We start from the raw sequence: 21643 nt of genomic DNA on the forward strand, positions 1-21643 counted from the left end.
AGAAGCTGGGAATAAACGTAATTCTTTCTGCTCCTTACACCTGACTCATGGCCCTGATCACGTATCATGGTTTGAAATAATATAATTGTTCGTACGTGGACGGTTAATTCAATTTATTCCTAAATATATTTATGAATCATTGGAACTCTATATTTCCTGTGAGAAGAGTAAAAATTAGTAGCTTCAAAATTGTAGGGCATATCTCGTAGGGTACATCGGGTGGTGAACTCCTCTCCCTATTTCCTGAGAAATTAACTATTTTCCATACCGCAAATTGGGGTAAACTCGACCGCTCAGGTAAACTTGAAAATAATAAAAAGGGGAGGATTTAAACATTAAAGCACGTGCTGGCTGAACGAGATTGTATCAACCCTTTGACCAGTGCCTTGCCCGCCGCTTGGGCGCTAGTATCGCGAATGTTGGCAAAGAAATGTTGAAGTTGAGCGACTGTATATATTAGACTGTGATAGAACTAAACGGGAGAATAGTTCAGAAATAATGTTTGTTTGGGTTTCCTTAATATTAAACGAACTACCAACACGGCAATTCAATTCAGGCTAAACCTTATTCTTCCCCTGGTGATATAGCTGCTGCGAGCGATAAGGCCTCAGGACAGAGCAAACAATTTTGAGCTTCTCTGAAAAGCAGTTATATTATTAACCACGATTGACCATCACCATGATTACAATACACATTCAACATTCATGAACGTACGCCGCCAGTACACCGGTGATTATCTGTGGCAAAACATTTTTCGCTTTATTATTATCGCCATGTTTGTAGTCAAATGTGTGATAAATCCAGTGACAATATTGAATGTTCTAGTGTAATACATTTCTGAAATAAGTGTAATGTGTAATATTAAGTTGCAAGAAATATATTTGTACAAAAAATTAAATAGATCTGTTATGTTTTAGCATCTATTACTAGTCTGTGAAAGTTCGTGACGTCACAGGATTTTTGCTCTCGTGCGACACCGGCATTTTGAACGGAAGGAGGTTGGCTCTCGAATTTAGTTAAAAATGGCGTCCGATCCACTAAATAAGAACAGAATGCAGGTTTTCAAGAACAAAGGAAAAGATCAGGAAGTAAGTAATGATTAAAGAAGAAGTGAGAACTTTTATACTCACTTATAGGACCTTTTATTACTGCCACACTATCAGGACACTGCGTTGAAAGTGTACCAAATTTGCGAGCATGCATTGGAGGAGATTGACTTTGTGTCCATATTCAGAATGATATTTTTAACACTGTACGATGTATATGTGGTTTAATGTTTGGCCATTCAGGAATATGCATGCAATATGAATGCAATAGGTATAAATGTCACATGTTAAGAGTGATTTTACATTTTATGTGTAACTTTTATATTTTATTATTTCATGTGGAGTTTAAAGTATATATTATCTCGTATGTACATACCATGTTTTGCATTGTGTCTATGATACGTAGCTTTATCAAATTGTGGGCTTGTGAAGCTAATATTTTTTTATTGCATTATAGTAAATTATTTCATTATAGTCTGATTAGTGAACGATGTTACTAGTCAGCGATGTATGCAATGGAGGGGGAAAGGAATTGACTACCCTATCCCCATTATCTCCTGGCTTAGTTGCCTCATGAACGATGCCTTATTGGCGTCACGAGGTTCAACCAGTGTTCGGACAGTTTACGAAATGTACAGTATCTTTATTTCGGCATGTGGAAGATACATTTCAATTTTAAAGTAAGTTAGTTATTGATACTGTAATGTGTGTAATAACTGTTAAATTCACACAGCATAATGGTAAGGAAAATGTATTGTCTCGTTACACTAAAGTTTCTTGAAGTACGTACCGTATCAAACACTTCATTTATTGCCACATACAAAATGAGATTGTGTTCTGTTATGTCATCCTGGAATGTTTTCCGTACACTAGCCTATCAAGCTTAAAAAATGGCAAGACACCAGGCATTGACAATATCCCAGCAGAATTGATTAAAGCAGGGGGAGAATCAGTGGAAAAGGCGATCCACTGGTTGATATTACAGATATGGAAAAGAGAATAATGCCCAAAGAGTGGCAAACCGCCATAATATGCCCACTCTACAAGAAGGGTGATCGACTAGACTGTCATAATTATAGAGGTATATCATTGCATTGCATAGTGTACAAGATCTTTACTCACATATTACGAAGGAAACTGGAATCATATTATGAGAATATAATAGGGGAATATCAGGCCGGTTTTCGAAAAGGTAGATCCACCATAGATCAATTATACACAGTCAAAATTATGTCAGATAAATTTTGGGAATATAATTTGAGCCTATATCACCTTTTCATAGACTTCGAGACAGCCTATGACAGCGTAAGTAGAATTGGGTTATATAGAATCTTAGCGAAACAGAGATAATAAGACTGATAAAAATAACTATGACAATGTTGGAAACTAGAGCACAAGTCAAAGTTTTTGGTGGCATATCAGGAGCCTTTGTTGTTAACAATGGGTTGAAACAAGGGGATGGATTGGCACCAATGCTATTTAATATTACGCTAGATTGGGTGATAAGGCAAACAGATATAGATATTAATAATACATTGATGTATAAGAGTGTACAAGTAGTTGGGTATGCAGACGATTTGGACATTATGGGTAGATCAAAAGCCAAAGTAGAAGAAACACTTAAAGATCTTGAAAAGCAGTAGGAAAAATAGGATTGAACATTAACAACATCAAGACAAAGTGGATGATACAGTCCAGAAACACTCTAATATCCAATCAACAGTTAGGTTCAGAAAGATTTGAAACCACGAAGGATTTTAAATATCTTGTGTCAGTAATAACCAATGATAAAAAAGAATGGACAGATATACAAACACGCATGACGAAGGGAAATCAAACATATTTTGCATTATTGGATATCATGAAATCAAGATTTGTACTTAAGAAAACTAAATTTCGAATCTATAAAACAATGATTAGAAGAGTACTCTGTTATGGATGTGAAACTTGGGTAATGAATAATAAGATGGAATCAGCCTTAGGTGCATTCGAAAGAAAGATATTGAGGGGGATAGTTGGACCAGTTAATGAAAATGGACATTGGAGGATAAGGTATAACCAGAAAGTAATGGAACAATATCGAGATATGGATGTAGTGATACACATCAAACTCCGGAGATTGGAATGGGCTGGGCATATCAACAGAATGGAGAACCAGAGGATACCTAAGAAAATAATGGAGGGAAGGATATATGGTAAAAGACCGATAGGCAGACCAAAGGATAGATGGGCCGATGCAGTGAGAGTGGATGCTAGACAAGTTTTGGGAGTAACGGCATGGAAAGAACATCTCTGGACAGATATGATTGGAAGAGGAGAATAGAGGAGGTCAAGGCCCGATTTGGGCTGTAGTACCATAGTAGAAGGAGAAGAAGAAGAAGAAGAAGAAGAAGCAGCCTATCAAGCTTTCCGAACTTTTATATTTTAAACGTACATAACTTAGTATTTAAGTATAGAAGTATATAGGCAGGCTTACATGTAGGTACTCTTACATTATAATGCTTATGTTGACATGAAATTATAGCCTATAGGCATACTTATCTGATCACCTTATGGAGATAGCATGGAGTAATTTACCTAGGTAATTGAAGTAGCATATTTGGTAATTAGCAAGGGACTGCCAGTCTTTTACAAGGTATGTGACAAAATTAGTGGGTTAGTTGAGGGGCTACCTAAGTGACATGCAGCCGAGGATTTTAAATAATTTAAATCTGTTCATATATTCCTCGGCCTCACATCACTTAGATATCCTCTCAACTAACCCACTAACCTTGTCACATACCTTGTAAAAGACCGGCGGTCTCTTGCTAATTACTGCATATTTAACTATACTTTTAGATAATTATATAGTAGGTATCGGCCTGGCCATTGTCACACAGTAGAGATCAAGGAACATACATTCCCAAATAGCCTAGATACGTAATTATATTTCAATTACATTTTCAACTTTTGTTATGATTGACATAATTGTCAGACTCTCCACAGAAAAGTGTAGCCCATGTCCTGGACTTCTACTGCGGGAAGGTTGTGGCCTGGCCAAGGCTTGCTACATAATTACCTGTTTTAAACTTCAGAAGCCATTCTAAGTGGGGAATCTGATATTTTGAGGGTAACAAGTAGCAGTGATACGTGAAAGATATCACAGTTGATTGTCCATATATTTCACAAGTTCTTTACGAATCGAATCAATTTTACTTTGTTGATAAGTTTTAACATTAAACTCGCCAAGTTGTCTCTTCATATACGTAGAAATTATCACCATATTCACTGACTGTAATTGCTAATATGCTACAAGTGATTGTTTCATTCTGTTAGCCACTTGTAACAACCACAACAAGTAAAATATAATTGTCACCCTTTTGACTACTTGAAGATGAAGGTAAAACCAATCTATGAAACATATTTTTGTAGACTTCACCATCAATGGCAAGACATCTTCTGAACAAGAAGCTGAAGATGAGAAGAGAAAAATAGAGACGAGGAAGATAATGAAAATGGGAGTAAGAAAGAGTTAAATGGTGAGATAGAAAGAGGGAAATTGATTAAAATTGAGAAGAGATAATGGTTTTTCTTGGTAATTTTATTTAATTTCAATCGAATTTGTATGGTGCTGCTATGGATACTGAAAGCTGGAAGTTCCTGTCACTTAGAATTTAGGAACAGTTTAATTGCTCTTCGGACATTAGTGTACTATTTTATGATGTGTGCATTTTGTTTAGCATGAATGAGAAAGCCAACAATTCAGTATAATATTTATAATTTTTGGAATGTGAAGGTTAAATCTCAGATATATTCTTACGTTACAAACAATTAAGAAGCTTAAAATGATCATATTATGTTTTAATTAAATTATCGAAATTTAAGTAATTACTTCATTCTTTTTTCCTCGAGCTTGTTTACAAGGTAAATAACATGAGAAGTAAGATTTAAAATAGTGGTTAATGTGAGAATTGAGTTCTGCTGAGTTTCAGTTTAGTGATTGCAAGTTCGGGAATGTATACATTATGATACCTGCTTATGAAAACTGCTTTACACAGAAGTTATAACGTCTCAAGATGGCAACATCACCAATGAAAGACATTAGGCGTTCCATATTGGAAACTGGAGTTTTTGGTTGGGACATTCAAAGGAAATATAATGATACTGTTAATCAATACATTTATAAATAGTTGTATCATAAACTCAATATAAAGTTCATTAATATATAATAGTGGTAATATAGGCCTACTTGTACTACACACAAACTTCAGTATCTCCTCACACTACACAATTTCTCGGCCTCATATCACTTAAATAATTCCCTCAACTAACCCACTAATCTTGTCATGTACCTCAGCTTGGAAATAATACATGACGTCATATCCAATCACTGATACTAGGAAATTACCTTTTGTATGAAAAGATGCAACTTCATTGTCTCCCACAATACACATCGAAAAATCGAAAGAGAATTGGGAGGACAAATTTAAAAGGTACGCAAAACGCGTCCTTGCAAGGGGTTGGGGGCTGTACAAACTAAATATGTGAGCTCCAAGCCTGTTGGCCACTAGTCTCACTCCAGGTTACGCTGCTCCACTGAAGGAGCTCTAGAAAATTTTGAATACAATACACATGGGACAGAAAACATACTTGAATCACTCAAATCATAACTCGTTGTTCGAACCTTTTCACATTCTTCAGTCTCACGTCACTTAAATATCCCCTCAATAATCCATTAACCTTGCCATATACCTTGGTCTCATGTCACTTAGCTTTCCTCTCATTTAACCCACCTAGTCCATAACGAAACGTAAATCAGACGTCAGTTCTGTTACATCCACATTGAATATAACCATTCTCGAACAGCACAGCAATCAAATAAAATTCTGAAATCCACTCAGGCCAAAATAAAAAAAAATACTTATAACGACATCAAAAACGTTAAAGACTCAAATTCACATATAGCCTACATATTTTACCTGAGAGTGCAACCAGTTGGAGTTAATTTCTGACAAGATATTGATGTTATCATATCTTTGATATTTTAGTATGTGTAATCCATTTATTATGGGAGTTAGAATTGCTCTCCTGCAGAGGTTTGAAGTTTGGTTGAAACTTTAAACAAACAGTAAATTTGCGTGTCGATTAGACAAAAAATAGTAATAGTCAGGGATAGACGAAAGTCCAAAATTTCTAAGAGTCAGCCCATTTTACCGACACACATAATGAGAAAACCATTCGAGCTAATATAAAGATATATTTACTGAATTGTATTAAAAATTGTTAAATATCTATGTAATGCAAACATACATTAGAGATGCTCTGTGCCTTTTACAAAAGCTATGTGAAAATTATCTTGAGATGCCCAAGAATTACAGCAGTACTAATCTAAAGAGCACAATCAAACTTCTTCTTGCGACTGCTTTGATTCACATTATGTACTGTTCATAGCAACACAAAAGAAATCAAAGCCTTGAACAATTCTGAACTCTATAAAAAAAAACCCCACGTGATACATAGGTGCCACAGTGATTTGGCACCTGGAATTTGTCTGTCCCTGATAGTGGTAATGTTATTGATAATAAACATATCTCTTATTTAAACTTTCAAATAAAACTTGCGACATATAAATTATTATCCGACCATTCTGTTTGTGAAACGGCAGTCACTTCTACTAATACACAGCGTGCTGCTGTTACATCACCTGTGCAGTACCTACGATTGTTGTCTTCTAGTCATAGACCGAATATCTCTCTCTCTCTCTCTCTCTCTCACTCAGAATAACAACATTAGATTGTGACATACAGATTGGTCACCTAGTACTTTGGTATAAAAAATACAAAGGTTTTCTTAAATCTTTTACTTGGCATTTGCTTAAGGTTATCACAGAGATTATAAACTAACAGTGCATAGGTAATTTATTTAATTAGATTTCATAAAATAATGCACCGTAAGTGTTAAGTTTTATTACAATACTGGCAGCTCGTATGACATCTTTTTGAGAAAAAAGTTCCTATTGAGAGACAGAAAAGCAAAAGTAGCTCTACAGTGAAAGAACTTGGATTGTTTGGTAGTTGTGTAGGGTTGCTGTAGAAGCGCAAAGTACTTCAGGAGCAGACATCAACTGTTTATGACCTGCACATGTTTTGCCATCACATGCTTAGCAAATGTTAGAGATCAACTCTGGCTAGCATCACTTTTACTAAATACATTATTTCCTTTATTATACTGCACTTCCAGTCATTGCTTAGTTCTACTAATACTTAGAAGTTACAGATAAAAATAAACAGTGTAAGATTTTGATTTTTTACCTTCTTTTTGACATAAGTAGGTATTTATAACGAAATATATTATGGGCCAGAAACACTAAAATTCAGTTTATCTCATTGTAATTTGTAAAATCCTTCCTTAAGATGTGTAACAATTTTATGTAAGGAAGGAATATGTATTCTTAATACTTCTATTTTCATCTATGTTTAATATATCATCTTATCTAATAGGCTTCTGACAGGAGGAACGGGGATTCACCTATCATGCAGCTTTCACGTGATCTTTCTCTTTCCCTCATTCCCTCTCTTGGCATGCACACAAAGCCAATATCTAAAGGATAATATAAACAATAGTCAAGAGAGATGAAATAGGCTAAGCATTAGGAAATTCACCAGCCATGCAGATAAGGGTAAACGAACTTGGAAGACTAGTCTATTCAGAATCTTTAGTGGTAAGTCATAAAACAGAGATGTCCAATTTTGAAAACTTATTAAATTTGTTAATAAAACATAGTATACTAAGTGCCTTGAGTTTGCTCTTGCAAGCAATGACAGTAGCAATGACAGTTGTTCTTCTGCTGGTAGGCTACAGAAACGCCAGGAGTGTTCACTGTAGAACCACTTGAAAGATATGAAACCTAGCGTTAGTCATTTTATAGAGTCTAACAATCCTGATATTACATGGTAGTTGAAGTCTGTTATTTTTCATATCCATCACGAAATAAAAGTTTATACTCAGTTTGTGTTATGGATAGAACTGTCACTGCACATTTGTCTTCATCTGTTTAAAGTGGCGAATTTTTGAGTTGGACTGAATGGTAATTCCTCAATTAATAATACTTCTTAAGATATGAAGACTATTCAGAGTCACTGAAATGAACTGACAATAGAGGATTTGAAAGGTATAAGGAGAATTTTAGGGGAAATGGCACCACGTGTGCTTGCTCTACTACTATACCTTTGTCACGAGATTTTGACAGTAGGCCTAGTGCCTTTGATGAGTCTATGCTGATTGAGTTATAGCTATGTCGTTGGTTTTCATACATTCTGTTTTAGCATAGTGTCATTAACTGGTTAATATATTCTGTGTTGTCGAAAAGATCCATGAGAATGTGTTCCGAGGTTTTTTGTTAGAATTTAAGAAGTTGCAAAGAGAGGTTGAACTGATTAAATATCTGTAAAGAAATAAATATCAAAAGTCCTTCAATAACTGTCTATTCAAAATACAAAATATTACATAGGTTACATGAACGTATCTTTGACTACGTTCATGTAACCTATGTAATATTTTGTATTTTGAATAGACAGTTATTGAAGGACTTTTGATATTTATTTCTTTAAATTTGTTAACTTGTCGGACCAACATGCCTTTCAAATAAATATCTGTGTATTACAGTGTGACCCAGCATAGTCCCTGGTTTTAAATTTTATAGTTGTAGTTCCCATGACATGTTTAGGTCACTGGTGATGGTTTGGATGAATAAATGATTCTAAAGATTGTGTTAAAATTTTTTACCGCCTCTTTTTTATGTTGTTATAAGTTACTGTTCAGAATTGTATTGTTTAATTTGATTGGGAATGCATGCTGTGAAGTTCATTGGGATGTGGTTGCTAATATGGCTATTTTGACCTTTCTCTCATTGCCATTAGTGTTTACATGCCTATTTTATTTCATGTTGAGATTGCTTATACGAATTTGGATTACTTGTACTGTTTTGAAGTAGTAAGTAGTAGTAGGAGTGATTTCTTATTAATCATAGTGTTTTTGTAGACTGTCCAAAGATAGGTCTGAATCTCACAAGTGATACCAAGAAGGCACCACTTATGAGGCAACTAGGCCAGGAGATAATGGGGTAGGGTGGCCAGTTCCTTTTTCTCTTTTGTAGACTTATAATATAGAATTAAACTACAGATGATATTAGGCAGTATCCAAGTATGACTTCTGATTGAGATTCTGTCTTCGATGTAGATATTTTGTGTTATCAATAATGAAAGGTCTTAGCTATACAGTGCGTCTCGGCACGATGATTGACCGGCTGCATGCCTGGTGTGAGGCCGTGTATGCTGGCGCAGCTAGTCAAAGCCATTCCCATTCATGTTAATACTAATAGGTCTATAATTAAAACAGTTTATCTGTAACTTGATCTCTGGCAGTATTCGTTTAGCTGAGATGGAGAGCAGATCATTTTGTCATTGTAAACAGATATTCATTAAGGGAATGTATTTACGTATACAACACATATACAAAATAGAAAATCGTGTGCTTCAACGAGGCGAAAATTCAGACGTAAATTTTCTGACAGGCCACTCACTACGCTCTAAATAGATTCAATGAAACAGGTTCTGTAAGTGATGGAAAAAGACGACAAGAATGCCATGTTCTTAGGGAGGAAAAACTGGATGAAATTGGTGCAGAATTAGAGCATAGCCCATGCAAGTCTCTGAGACGTTTAGCACAGCAGATGGGGATTTCTAAAGCATCTGTGAGAGTGGCAACAAAATTAATGAAACTAAAACCATACACAATTCCATCATGTCATGAATTACAGACCCAAGATTACAATCACAGGCTTAATTTTTGTAATTGAGTGTTAGGAAAAGTAAATAATGAAGGACTTGAATGACAATTTCTTGAGAAGGTGTGAAATATGCGAACAAGAAAATGGATATCACATACAGCATCTTCTGTGAGCAGGGTGAGTACCGAATGATGATGTGTTATGTATACCTAAGTTTTAATGAGTTAAATTGCACGAGCGCGCTTGCCATTTCAGGGGCATGAGCGTGGCCTCCCACTAGGTATGCGGCCGGTCAGTCATCATGAACATATGGCCCAGACACACTGTATAATACAATTAAACACAGAATAAATATGGGAAATGCCTGTTATTATATGCTTGAGAAGCTTTTGTCATCCAACCTGCTCTCAAAAAAAGCTGAAAGTTAGAATTTATAAAACAGTTATATTACCGATTGTTCTGTATGGTTGTGAAACTTGGACTCTTACTTTGTGAGAGGAATAGAGGTTAAGGGTATTGGAGAATAAGGTGCATAGGGAAATATTTGGGGCCAAGAGGGATGAAATTACAGGAGAATGGAGTAAGTCACATTGCAGAATTGCTCATAATTAGCAACATTAAATCCAGATGTTTGAGATGGTAGAGCATATAGTACATATGGGTGAATCCAGAAATACATATAATGTTAGTTGGGAGGCTGGAAGAAAAAAAGGCCTTTGTTACTAAAAAGTTTTTCATGAGCAGAATGGCTAAGTGTAGAAGATATCTTGCAATAGTTGACATATTACTATGTTCTTAATTTTTAATCTGAGAACTTTCCAATAAAGCATATTCTGATAATTTTGTTTAAAATTATATATTATATTTCGCAGACATTTTCTAAGTAATTAACTGCCCACTAGTTATTCCAAGGGGAAAAGGAACTGGTCACCCTAGCCCATTATCTCCTGGCTGAGTTGCCTCATGAGTTGATGGATGATTGATGTCACTTATGAGATTCCAACCATCTTCGTACTGTAGACTATACATACATAATTACTCTGAAAATATGTGAAATCTGCTTAGTATATATTAGTAGTATTCATTATTGAAGGAAAGGTAAGGAACATTGAGCAAAAAATATGTTTCATGGAAACAATTTTTCATATCATTGATTTAGTTAAAAATCTATTGATTTTCAAATGTACTGGTTATAAACAGCCAGCCTTTGCTTCTGCTTTTATATCCACAGCATTCTCAACTTGTCACAAAATTTAATCATTTGGTTTTACAAGCATTTCAAAGTGTTTTTCTCTGAAGCCTTTTATTATGAGCCGTATGAGCTTAATTCTTGTTAAAATAAATTATTGTACATTGTTAATTAATAATCTCTTAAGTTTTTGAAGTTATTGGAATTAAGTAATTGAAATAACTTAATTATTATAATAATAGGACTTAACATATAATGTTTCAGCTTTTAAGCAGTTTGATAATATTGTAGTGAAAATAATGTTTTATGTAAAATATCTTGTAAATACGGTATTCATAACTGTGGCATCTTCAAACAAAACTTTTGAAGTTGAGAACATGTTCAACTTATAGTTTGCAAGAATATCTATAGAAAAACGAAATTCTGAAAGTCTTTTTGTCCTGTAATAACTTGCATCCTAACCATACCACCATGTGCTTTTCCTGCAAGATTTGACAACACCGACATCTGTCAGGAATCAACTCTGGCTTCACTCAAGAATGGCCTTACTTCCTGTGTTTAGTGTTCTTACACACACAAAGATATTAGCTCTCATGCTGATGATGTAGGTATATGGAGTCTTGTTTCCTGTGGTCGTGTTTATTTCTTATCAAACGATTATATTGTATGTTTGAATGCCCTTTACACAATTTTTCACTGATTGGATTCAACAGAATAGACAGCCATCCAGACTGTTAGTGTCGGTAATTGAAAATGTCGCACAATCTGAAGGAACATTGTGAATTTAATATACCAGATTAAGAGTAGAAGCTTCCAAGGATGACATCAGTCGTAATTATTATTTGATACAATAGCTTTAATAGCCTATACAGGCTTAGTTCATTCATACAACTTATACCTGCATTATCATTGCCACAATTTGGATATGAACCTCATTGAGGAAAGGACAGCTACCTGAATCTAACAGTACAGATGTGTGACTCCATTCAGTTATTCAGACTGTTCCCCATTCTTTGAACCGAAGTTAATGGAATTTTGTATGGGTGATGTTCCATGTAATACCAAATTGCAACATTATTGGTTGAAATCAATTATTGTATTCTATTTTCTTTGTAGTAAAAGTGTAATTTTCGTATTCTGAGCTTATAAATGTTTCTATTAGTCTGTGGGATTTTGATGTAGTTAAAATAAGCAAATATTTTTTATACCTACATCACTTAGGCCTACTGTCTAACATTTGATTCTATGCTGTGTTCTGTGTTATCTTTCTTAATGATATGAACTTATTTATGAAGGTTAATAATAAGTAAATGTAGACTGTATTAACACGAATTATATTATTAAAAACTCTTTTAAAAAGCATTTTCCGATCCTTTTTTTTTTTTGTATAAAAATTAAAAGAGGGAAGGATTTGAGATTCTGTAGTATTAGATTGTGAAATTTATAGGGATTGTCTTCTTAATGTTAGGAAATTCTACTCGAAGCTGAGTGGAAAATTCACCTAACACCTGGGAAGAAAACAGACAGAGAGAGAGAGCGAGAAATTGTCACTGAATACGTTATTCCAACTGACTAATTTTTGCTTCAAGAAGTATTAAAAATGCTTCTAAAGTAATATATATCAGAATGTATTTATATGTAACCACATATTTCCATAGGACCTTAATGTTGATAATGATAACATTGTACAGTATGTTTCTAGTTTTCTGTTTCGTCATTATGGTAACTGATATCTTAGTAGCTAGGTCGCATATAAAACACTTACTGGTATTTACATACAAGAAATAAATATCCATTGATTATCTGTAATGGTTGTTGGTTCAAGGAGATAAAGCAAGCATTGTACCCTCACTTATATTAGGTAGACGTCTTACATTCGAATATTATAGATTTCATTAAGTTTTGCAATTGTATCTTTGAATTCAGCTACGATAAAAAAAAATAGAGTCCATAACATTTGTGTAGCATGAATCAATTAACTGAAAAAATAATACTGTGGGATGTACACACAACTTTTACACAATATAATACTATGGGATATACACGTAACTTTTACACAATTAATCCTCCCTTTTTAATAGTTGGGAACTACTACTGTTGTTAGTCAGTGACATTCTATAGAGTGGGGGCAAATAGTGGCAAGTTAATGGCCCTGCCATTGCACAAAAAAAAAAACTTCAATTAGAATATTTTATTATGAAGTACAGAATGCCTAGCTTTCTAAACTGATGGTATCCGGAATGAGGATGTAAGGAGAGAATAAGTGTGGAGAAGAATGTGATAGATTGGATAGACAGTAGGTGGTCATATCTTTGCATGAGTGAAGAAAGATGGCCCAATGCTGTACACTTCTGGATGCTATACAGCAGTCTCTGAAGGACAGGAAAATGGTTATGGAGAATGCTCAGATTCATTTAGCTTGACAATTCTGCGTACAGCAAAGCCATATAGAGCCACACACAACCATAAATAACATTCATGAACTTGTGGATACACGTGATTTTTGTTATGAACGTTTGTAATAGAAATTGGAATTTATGTTGGTTGTTATCTGTAATAGATTTGTAAGGTCGAAATTTCTCTTTAGTTTGGTATGTAAAGTTTGCTGTGTTGTTTTCAGGAGATGAGAAGGCGGAGAAATGAAGTGACAGTAGAACTTAGAAAGAACAAGAGAGAAGAAACCCTGCAGAAAAGACGAAATGTTCCAGTAGCAGACTCTACAGGTATGGAAGCTATTTACAAGGTTTTGTCATTCAGAAACATACAAATTACAGTCAGATTAAAATTGTGTGACTAACGTTGCTAGGACGATATTTTCGAAATACATTTCAGTTTTGTAGAAGTAAAAGAACTTGTGATTCATTATGCGATTCGAATTTACTTGTAATAATACTCTCGAGTAGATAACAATGAATTCTATATGTATAGAAAGCAAATCAACAGTCAGCTTTGTGTACACAACTCATCCTCAACAACAACATGAGCTCTCAAATATAGCCTATAGAGAATGAATATTAATAAGAAAAGAGTGTGTTTTCAGCACAAAGTTTAATTTCTTTTATGGAACAATAGCCATAAGTGTAGCAGAAATTAAACTAAATAAAATTAGAATAATAATGACATTTTCCTCATGTTTCTGATGCAAATAGTTAACGAAATATCCCTGTTAAACTTTTATCCTTCAGATGAAATGCCTGTACGGTACAAGAAAAACAACAGAAAATGGTGATGTTATTTTGTTTACTGTATTAACAATAACAAGTTCTTTACTTAGATTTTAAAGGAAATCATACTAAGGATTTTATTACCCTGTAAATATAATCTCTTTCTGCTGGGATTGAACCTACGAATACTGGATTAGGTTGCTTGCAGCATAATGGAGGAATTGTACAAATTTGCTGCTTTATGTATTCTGTCTGTGATCTGTTTCAGACGAGGATGATATTGAAAGGAGCTTGGCTACCACAAATTTGGAACTGTTAGTTGCTAATGCAGGCAGTGATAATCCTGTTGTTCAACTGAATGCCGTCCAGTCGGCTCGCAAGTTGCTGTCCTCGGACCGCAATCCTCCGATTGATGCCCTTATTGAGAGTGGGATACTTCCAATTCTGGTTCGCTGCCTTGAATGCCATGACAAGTAAGTGTTACTTGTAAATTGACAAAGAACAGTACATTTCATCTATATTGAGTCCTTGGATACTGTATTACAAGTAATGTTGAGAGGTGTTTTATTCAAAAAGAGTGCTCAATTATTCTTTATTACGACTGAGTTCTTTATTAACGTACCCTAAAGTATAGAAGCCAGAACTGAAGATCTTTTACAGACATCCTATAATAATAATAATGATGATAATAATAATAATAATAATCACCAGCTGTAAAATGGACTAAGTTTCTCGTTGAAGAGCACACAATCTAACTCAAAAGGGATGATGATAATAATAATAATAATAATCATCATCATCATCACCATACAAGGATTAAGCCATAGGCTCGCTCCGGTTTCATGAAAGCTAGAATTGTTATAATTGTTCAGACCATTTTCTGTGTGGGCGTCCAATATTTCTCTTTCCATAAGGTCTATAATTTAACAACAGTTTTGGAAATCTTTCTTCTGGCATTCTATCAGTATGTTGTTTCCAGGCGTTCCTATATTTAACTATTCAATCAGTGAGTTTGAAAATATTTAATTCTTTTCTTATATCTTCATTTCATTAAATTTTACCTAGTAGAGTATATCCTGCTATATTTCTTAGAAATCTCATCTCTATTGCTTCCAATCTTTGTTCTTGTCTCTTAGTGATCGTCCAACATTCCGATCCATACATTAATATAGGAACAGCCATTACTTTGTAAAATTTCATTTTTGTTTCTTTTCTCGTATTTTTAAGGGTTCTTTTAATAGTGCCACACATCAGATTGAATTTATTTATTTTGTCATTAATGTCTTCACTTTTCATATAGGATAAGTTAAAATCTAAATATTTAAAACTATTCACTTGCTCTAAAATTGTATTATCAATTACTATTTTTGCTCTTAAGGAATCATGTCCTTTAAATGCTAAAATTTTAGTTTTATTCTTTGATTCTTTTAAATTATAATTGGCACTTATTTCTTCCAATGTAAAAATGGTATTTGTAGATCATCTTCGGATGATCTAACAGTTTATTATTTATTTTGAAATGTTTATTTAAACTGATCTGCCATTTTAAAATGACTTCGTCTATATATAAATTAAATAAAGAAGGTGATAGAGGACACCCTTGTCTGACACACAATTTTATTATTACCTTTTTTTGCTCTTGATTTAAAACCCATTTCAATTACAATTTTATTGCCTACATATAAACTTAATAGCCGTGATCAAATGTTGTGGAATACCTTTATTTCTCATTATATCCCATAATTTTCTTCTATTTACCATATCAAAAGCTTTTTCATAATCTATAAAACCTATATATGTTGGGATATTGAATTCTATATGTTTTTCAAATAATTGAGAGTGAATATACAGTCGAAACAGGATCTTCCCTTTCTAAATCCATTTTGAACATCCAAAATAACATTTTCTACAATTATGTTTATAAACGATTTTTTTAAATATTGTCATAAATTTTATAGCATATGTTCAGTAAACTTATTCCTCTATAATTAAAACAGTCTTGTCTGTTTCCTTTTTTATATATGGGAGATATTTTGGCGATTCTCCTTTCCTCAAGTATATATCCAAAAACTTTTTTATTTGTCAAGCACTTCTCCACAATCGTTGAGTTTGAATCCAAACATATCACCGAGTTTATCTCTCAAATTCTCATATGACATAGTAGAGTTTTCACTTTTAACAGACCACAGCAATCTGATTTTTTTCTTTAGCAAACTAAATATACAAGCTTCATCTACAAACTCAGTAAAGTGCAGCAGTCAAAACAGCAAACTGTTGTAATTGGATTACAAAATTTTAGGAAGAGAAGAAGATAGTTACAATAATTGCACACAGTGTAGCCACAGTATACTATATACAGTCGCGAAGCTTGAGGTGATTTTTTGCAAATCTCGTGATAAAGCGCTCCAAGCGGTTAGCAACTAGAAACAATAGACTGTCTACGGTCGACTTTGGACTGTGTCGTATTTCCATCGAGTGCTAGCTCGTTGCGTATTTCACATTGATGCTTGTGAAATGTTCGTTATTGTTTGTAATGAAAATGTTAATGGCTAAAATACAATAATTGGAATAATAATATTTTACTAGAGACGTAGAAAAATTAAGTTTGTTTTCATGAAATTTATTGATCACGTTTTATTTTCAATTCTGGTGGGATTATTATTGCTTAGGCCTACTCTTTTTTTTTTTTTTTTTTTCAAAGGATATGTTTTTAATTATAGCTGTTAATTTTGTTGTTATTTTTATTTGCTACTTTACTAGAGACGTAGAAAAAGTCTGTTACAATAAAATTTATTGATCACGTTTTATTTCCAATTCTGGTGTGATTATTATTGCTTAACCTCATCCCACTTTGTTAACTACGTAAGCCTACACTACAAGTACTGGTACACGTAAGTTACTCCATTAATTCATATTTCCATTGTTATTGTTGTAAAGGGAAATGCAAATTAATATTTATTGGTTTCATAGTTAATTATCGCTATATTCTTGAATGAGTGAAGCGATTATAGTAAATTTCAGTTCGTTTTGCACAAACCAAAATAATATTAACCTATTTCTTGCAGGTATCTTCGAGTTTATGATGGAATTTAATATACTTCATTAAAATAATAAATTAACTTTATGCATTTAATATTTCAATGATGGAAGGAAGGTGTTAATATTTCTAAAAGAACACAACAAAAGTGTAACATATTTTATTGTCTACTAGGAGAGAGATCTGCAATGATGAGGCGATAGTAGCGATCCTAGTGGTGGGCAACTATCCGTGTTTGCATTTTTACTACATATTGAGCTTCGCGACTATATATAGTAGACTGTGGTGTAGCCATGGCTAAGGGATGAGGAGGCGAATCCCAGAAAAGTATGTATTTCATATGCTAAGAAGACGAGCTGACAAGGTGGAAGTTTTCTTGAAAAAAAACCATAAAACTTAATAAGGATTTCACATTGTGTTTAAACTTTCAATAGAAGCAGACAAGCTCACTGTCCTCATATCTCCATCTCTTTCTGAAGTGTTTGTGCAAAGATTTGCCCTATGATACCTGGCACCTGCATTGCTTTGTAGTAAGCAATTTCTGGGAGACGAATATTGTCGGAATTATTAGTGTAACAAAATAATAATTAATATCAAGTACAACCAATTAATTTTAATCGACTTGATTATTCATTAAATATTTTTGATCGATTAATCTTACAACAGAAATTGATTGGTTAATCGATCAGATTAATCGATTAAATCCCATAACACATAATGATAATGATAATCACCAGCTGTAAAATGGACCAAGGTTCTCATTGAAGAGCTCACATTCTAACTCCAAAGAAACTGCTGCTAATAAGCTCATGTCAGAACCTCCCCTCACACAAGATAGACAAATGTAAAAATATTAGCTGTCCGAACTAACTATAAGAGTGTGCAAACTTAAACTTCGTACGTACCATTAAGAAACAATGGTATGTACTTGAAGAGAGAATTTATTTTGAGTTGCCATCTCCCATGAATCCCTGCCCTGTCATGTGACATGCAAGATAAGATCCTGCACTCAACACTCTGTGCCAGTTGAGTGAGCACTATCAACTCGAGGATTAACAGATCAAAATATGAGAGCTTAAATTTGCCTCAGGATTTGCCAATAATCCTGTAGATGTGGCCCACAATGAGTCATTGTACTAGAACTAAGCTCTGAGGTTATTTTCGTTGTTACAGAAGTAGGTGAAGAACTACTTTAAAACAGCAAAATAATGATATCCTGGAACCCAACTCTCACGTAACTCAATACTTTTATCTGTATGTTGGTTTACTTAAAAATGTGTCAGTGGTCATATGATCTAATTTTTAGCTGCTTGTAATGAAGATTTGCACACTTTAAAAATAAGGTGTTGAATTTGTCTGTGCCTGTTAAACATTTTAGATATGTTAGAGGATATTACACAATTGAACAAATAGAAGTACCGGTAATATTGTTTCTGTATTGAGCCATAACTTCCAAGGAACATGATAATTAGCGTGTAAGTTCGTGGAATTGGTGACTGAATTAAAGTAAATAATCTTTATATAACAAATAGTGATTATATCATATTCCGCAATTAGCATTAATTTTAAAAAATTTATAATTTTTTCTTGCACGTTGTATTACTTTTCTGATGCTTAACTTGAACTTTACCTGCTTTAATCTTATCACGTCTATTTAGAGTCATGGCCTCATGTGACATTCTCCAATGTATGTTAGTAATTGTCAGTACAGTTATTGTATCACTAGGAATTATTTTATCTTGTGTAATTGACCTTCTGTAGTCACAGATTTAAGAAATTTGAAGTAGAAATTAGTGATATGGTGAATATTGATACATCAGACATTCTATTTCAGTCCATCTCTTCAATTTGAAGCAGCATGGGCATTGACGAACATTGCAAGTGGAACATCTGCACAGACACAGGCTGTGGTAGCAGCTGGGGCTGTGCCCCTATTTTTAACTCTTCTCCTTTCGTCCCATCAGAATGTTTGTGAACAGGCTGTGTGGGCTTTAGGTATGTAACATTTGTTACTTTGTAAGTTCATTGCCAATGTAATTAAAAACTGTCATTGTATAAGGATTGTTCAACAAACTGTATTCCTCATATACAGACAAGTAATTATGTTTTTCAAAGCTCCCACTTGCACTGATTATAAAGTTAGATCTTTTTTTGGGGTTTTCTGCACTGTTAGACAATGTCAGATAATCCATGGGGAATCCTTGGTCTCATCATGCCAAAACTCCTTCTTGCAATCACCATTCACACTAGATAATCTCGTAGTTAATAGAGAGTAGGTAACTAATAAAAGAAACATTTTAAGCACTCTTTTCCATGATAAACTTTATTCACTCCGCAAACATGTAAGAAAAACATACTGCCACTAATGCCCTCTCTGAGTCATTCCACGTCAAATTGCATAAATTTAAACTAGAAATTGACCTTAATGTCTCTGATTTAGATAAAACAAATTTTACACATTCTATGAATTGAAAAAATAAATACGTATTTTATTATTGTTGTCTATCTCGATTGTGGTAGTAGATATGTGTTATCAAAGATTCTGAAATAGTTAGCGCATCATTATAGTTAAACGTGATTATCTCCGTTAATAATCACCACAGAGATTTGCTCTTTGTCTCAATTTGAAGGTGACAGTACATACTTGTTCTTCGCATAATAATATAAAAATATAAGTTTGTTAACTTAAAAAAAAAAAAAAGCATTTAAACATATAAAAAATATGTTTTAATGCCAGCGGCTTACTTTAAAATTACAGAAAAAATCCTTAAATACCTTGAAATTATTTATTTTAACCACCCTTAAAAAAATCAGAATGTTGCTCTGAGCTGTTGAAGAATAATTAAATGACTCGCCAAGCTGTGCGTCTTGAGTTCGCGGGCTGCATAAGTACTGTTGCAAGATGATGTGCAGGTGTAGCTCCGGATGAGAGTCATGTGACCACTTTACACTGTTTACGGTCAGAATATCACTCTTTCACATAATTTATGTAATATAGTACTGTATTTAAATATTGTTTTTGTAAAATACACAAGAATGATAAATACAGTCTACGCAACACTGCACTTTTAAAACTAATCACCTACAACCAATTCTATTTAATGTCCACCACTTTACTCTCGCTTTGAAGTGAAAATAGTTCTTTATTATGGCCTGAGATTTTGTCAGTGGAACAAAAGAATGATGGTGTAAGGTACCTCGTACCACTTTTGTTTGTGGTACCTTGAGTAGAAAATATGGCTATGTTTTTTTGTATTCACTAATGGTAACAAATTTAAAAGGAATATTAGAAATGTTTTTCTCAGCCCAGTTATAGAGTTTCCTTGATGTTACAATAGGGTCTATATTACCAGGTTGAACAATAGCTTTCATAGCAAGCTTCACAAGGCCCTTTTCCATTGTGATGTAGCGAAAAAATGTCACTCAGCACGAATCCCAAACTCATCTTCATGGTGACATATGTTGGAAAAATTTGTTTTATCCTTGTATTGGGCACTCAATCCATCGGACGTGTAAACTATTTTGTTTACAAATTCCATTTCCTGCTTCAAAAATGTATTAGTTTGGTCTGGAAAAGATGTACAGCACTGTATCATATTTTCAATGTTCTGAAATGGCAACAAAATCCTTATGTTTAATTTCATTATTCTCTTTGTAGTACGCAACAAAATGATGGATTGTAGCCTGATTATTGTTCCAATGGATTCCCTGTATCAAATCTTGGATAACAAAAGCATAATTTTCTGAAAAATAACATCACTATGCTCTCTCCATATACTAGTTTTCTGTGTGCTCCCTTAAAAACAAATTTTGCTGCTGTGCTATAAACGTGCGAGGCAGTAAGTTTAATAGTTTGTTGGACAATTTAGCTAGGAAGTGCTCAACTGGTGACAGCAGGGTTTCTAAATTTGTTCGACCCACTGTGACCCATTGTCTGTAGGTAATTTCTTCTACAGACTGTTCATCAAAGAGTTATCTTAAATACTGTTATTTCTTCAATTCCAGCCTGGAACTTCCAGGGCAAGCATCACATTTCTTTAAATAACAGTTGGATGATGGAGGATTGCAGATCATTTGCGACAAACAGTCTTTATAAATAGTGAGAATTGGTTCTGAATTTGCAGTGAGACGAGAAATATTAATTCCATCAAGCATTAATTTAACAGTTTCATGATGAGCACAGACACAAACTACATGCGTGCCATTTGTTCCAGGGAGTACATATTCCTTTGGTCTGAGTTCGCAAAATTTTGAAAACCCTATTTTGAGATCCTGTTATTGCTCTTTGTTTCCTTAAGATTACATAGTATTAATCTTTTCTGTTTGTGAACTGTCTTTCCATCTTTTTTAACCGAAACACAATTCTTCTTATCAGCCATAACCCTGCTCACATCATCAGAATTATAAAATTCAACAAACATCTCTACTATAAATGTTCCC

General features: G+C 33.9%; 1 protein-coding gene across 1 annotated transcript in view; it reads left to right on the forward strand.

Annotated features, from left to right (window-relative positions):
- Window positions 1-730: 730 nt before the first annotated feature.
- Window positions 731-21643, forward strand: part of LOC138710321 (importin subunit alpha-3-like) — a 56352-nt gene continuing 35439 nt past the window's right edge. Inside the window, exons 1-5 of the mRNA XM_069841129.1 lie at window positions 731-826; window positions 918-1088; window positions 13623-13725; window positions 14435-14639; window positions 19038-19198. Coding sequence (XP_069697230.1) covers window positions 1023-1088; window positions 13623-13725; window positions 14435-14639; window positions 19038-19198 — 535 coding nt within the window. The 5' untranslated portion in view covers window positions 731-826; window positions 918-1022. The remainder of the gene's footprint in view (window positions 827-917; window positions 1089-13622; window positions 13726-14434; window positions 14640-19037; window positions 19199-21643) is intronic.

The sequence above is a fragment of the Periplaneta americana genome, chromosome 12 (genome assembly GCF_040183065.1).
Source record: "Periplaneta americana isolate PAMFEO1 chromosome 12, P.americana_PAMFEO1_priV1, whole genome shotgun sequence".
Lineage (NCBI taxonomy): Eukaryota > Metazoa > Arthropoda > Insecta > Blattodea > Blattidae > Periplaneta > Periplaneta americana.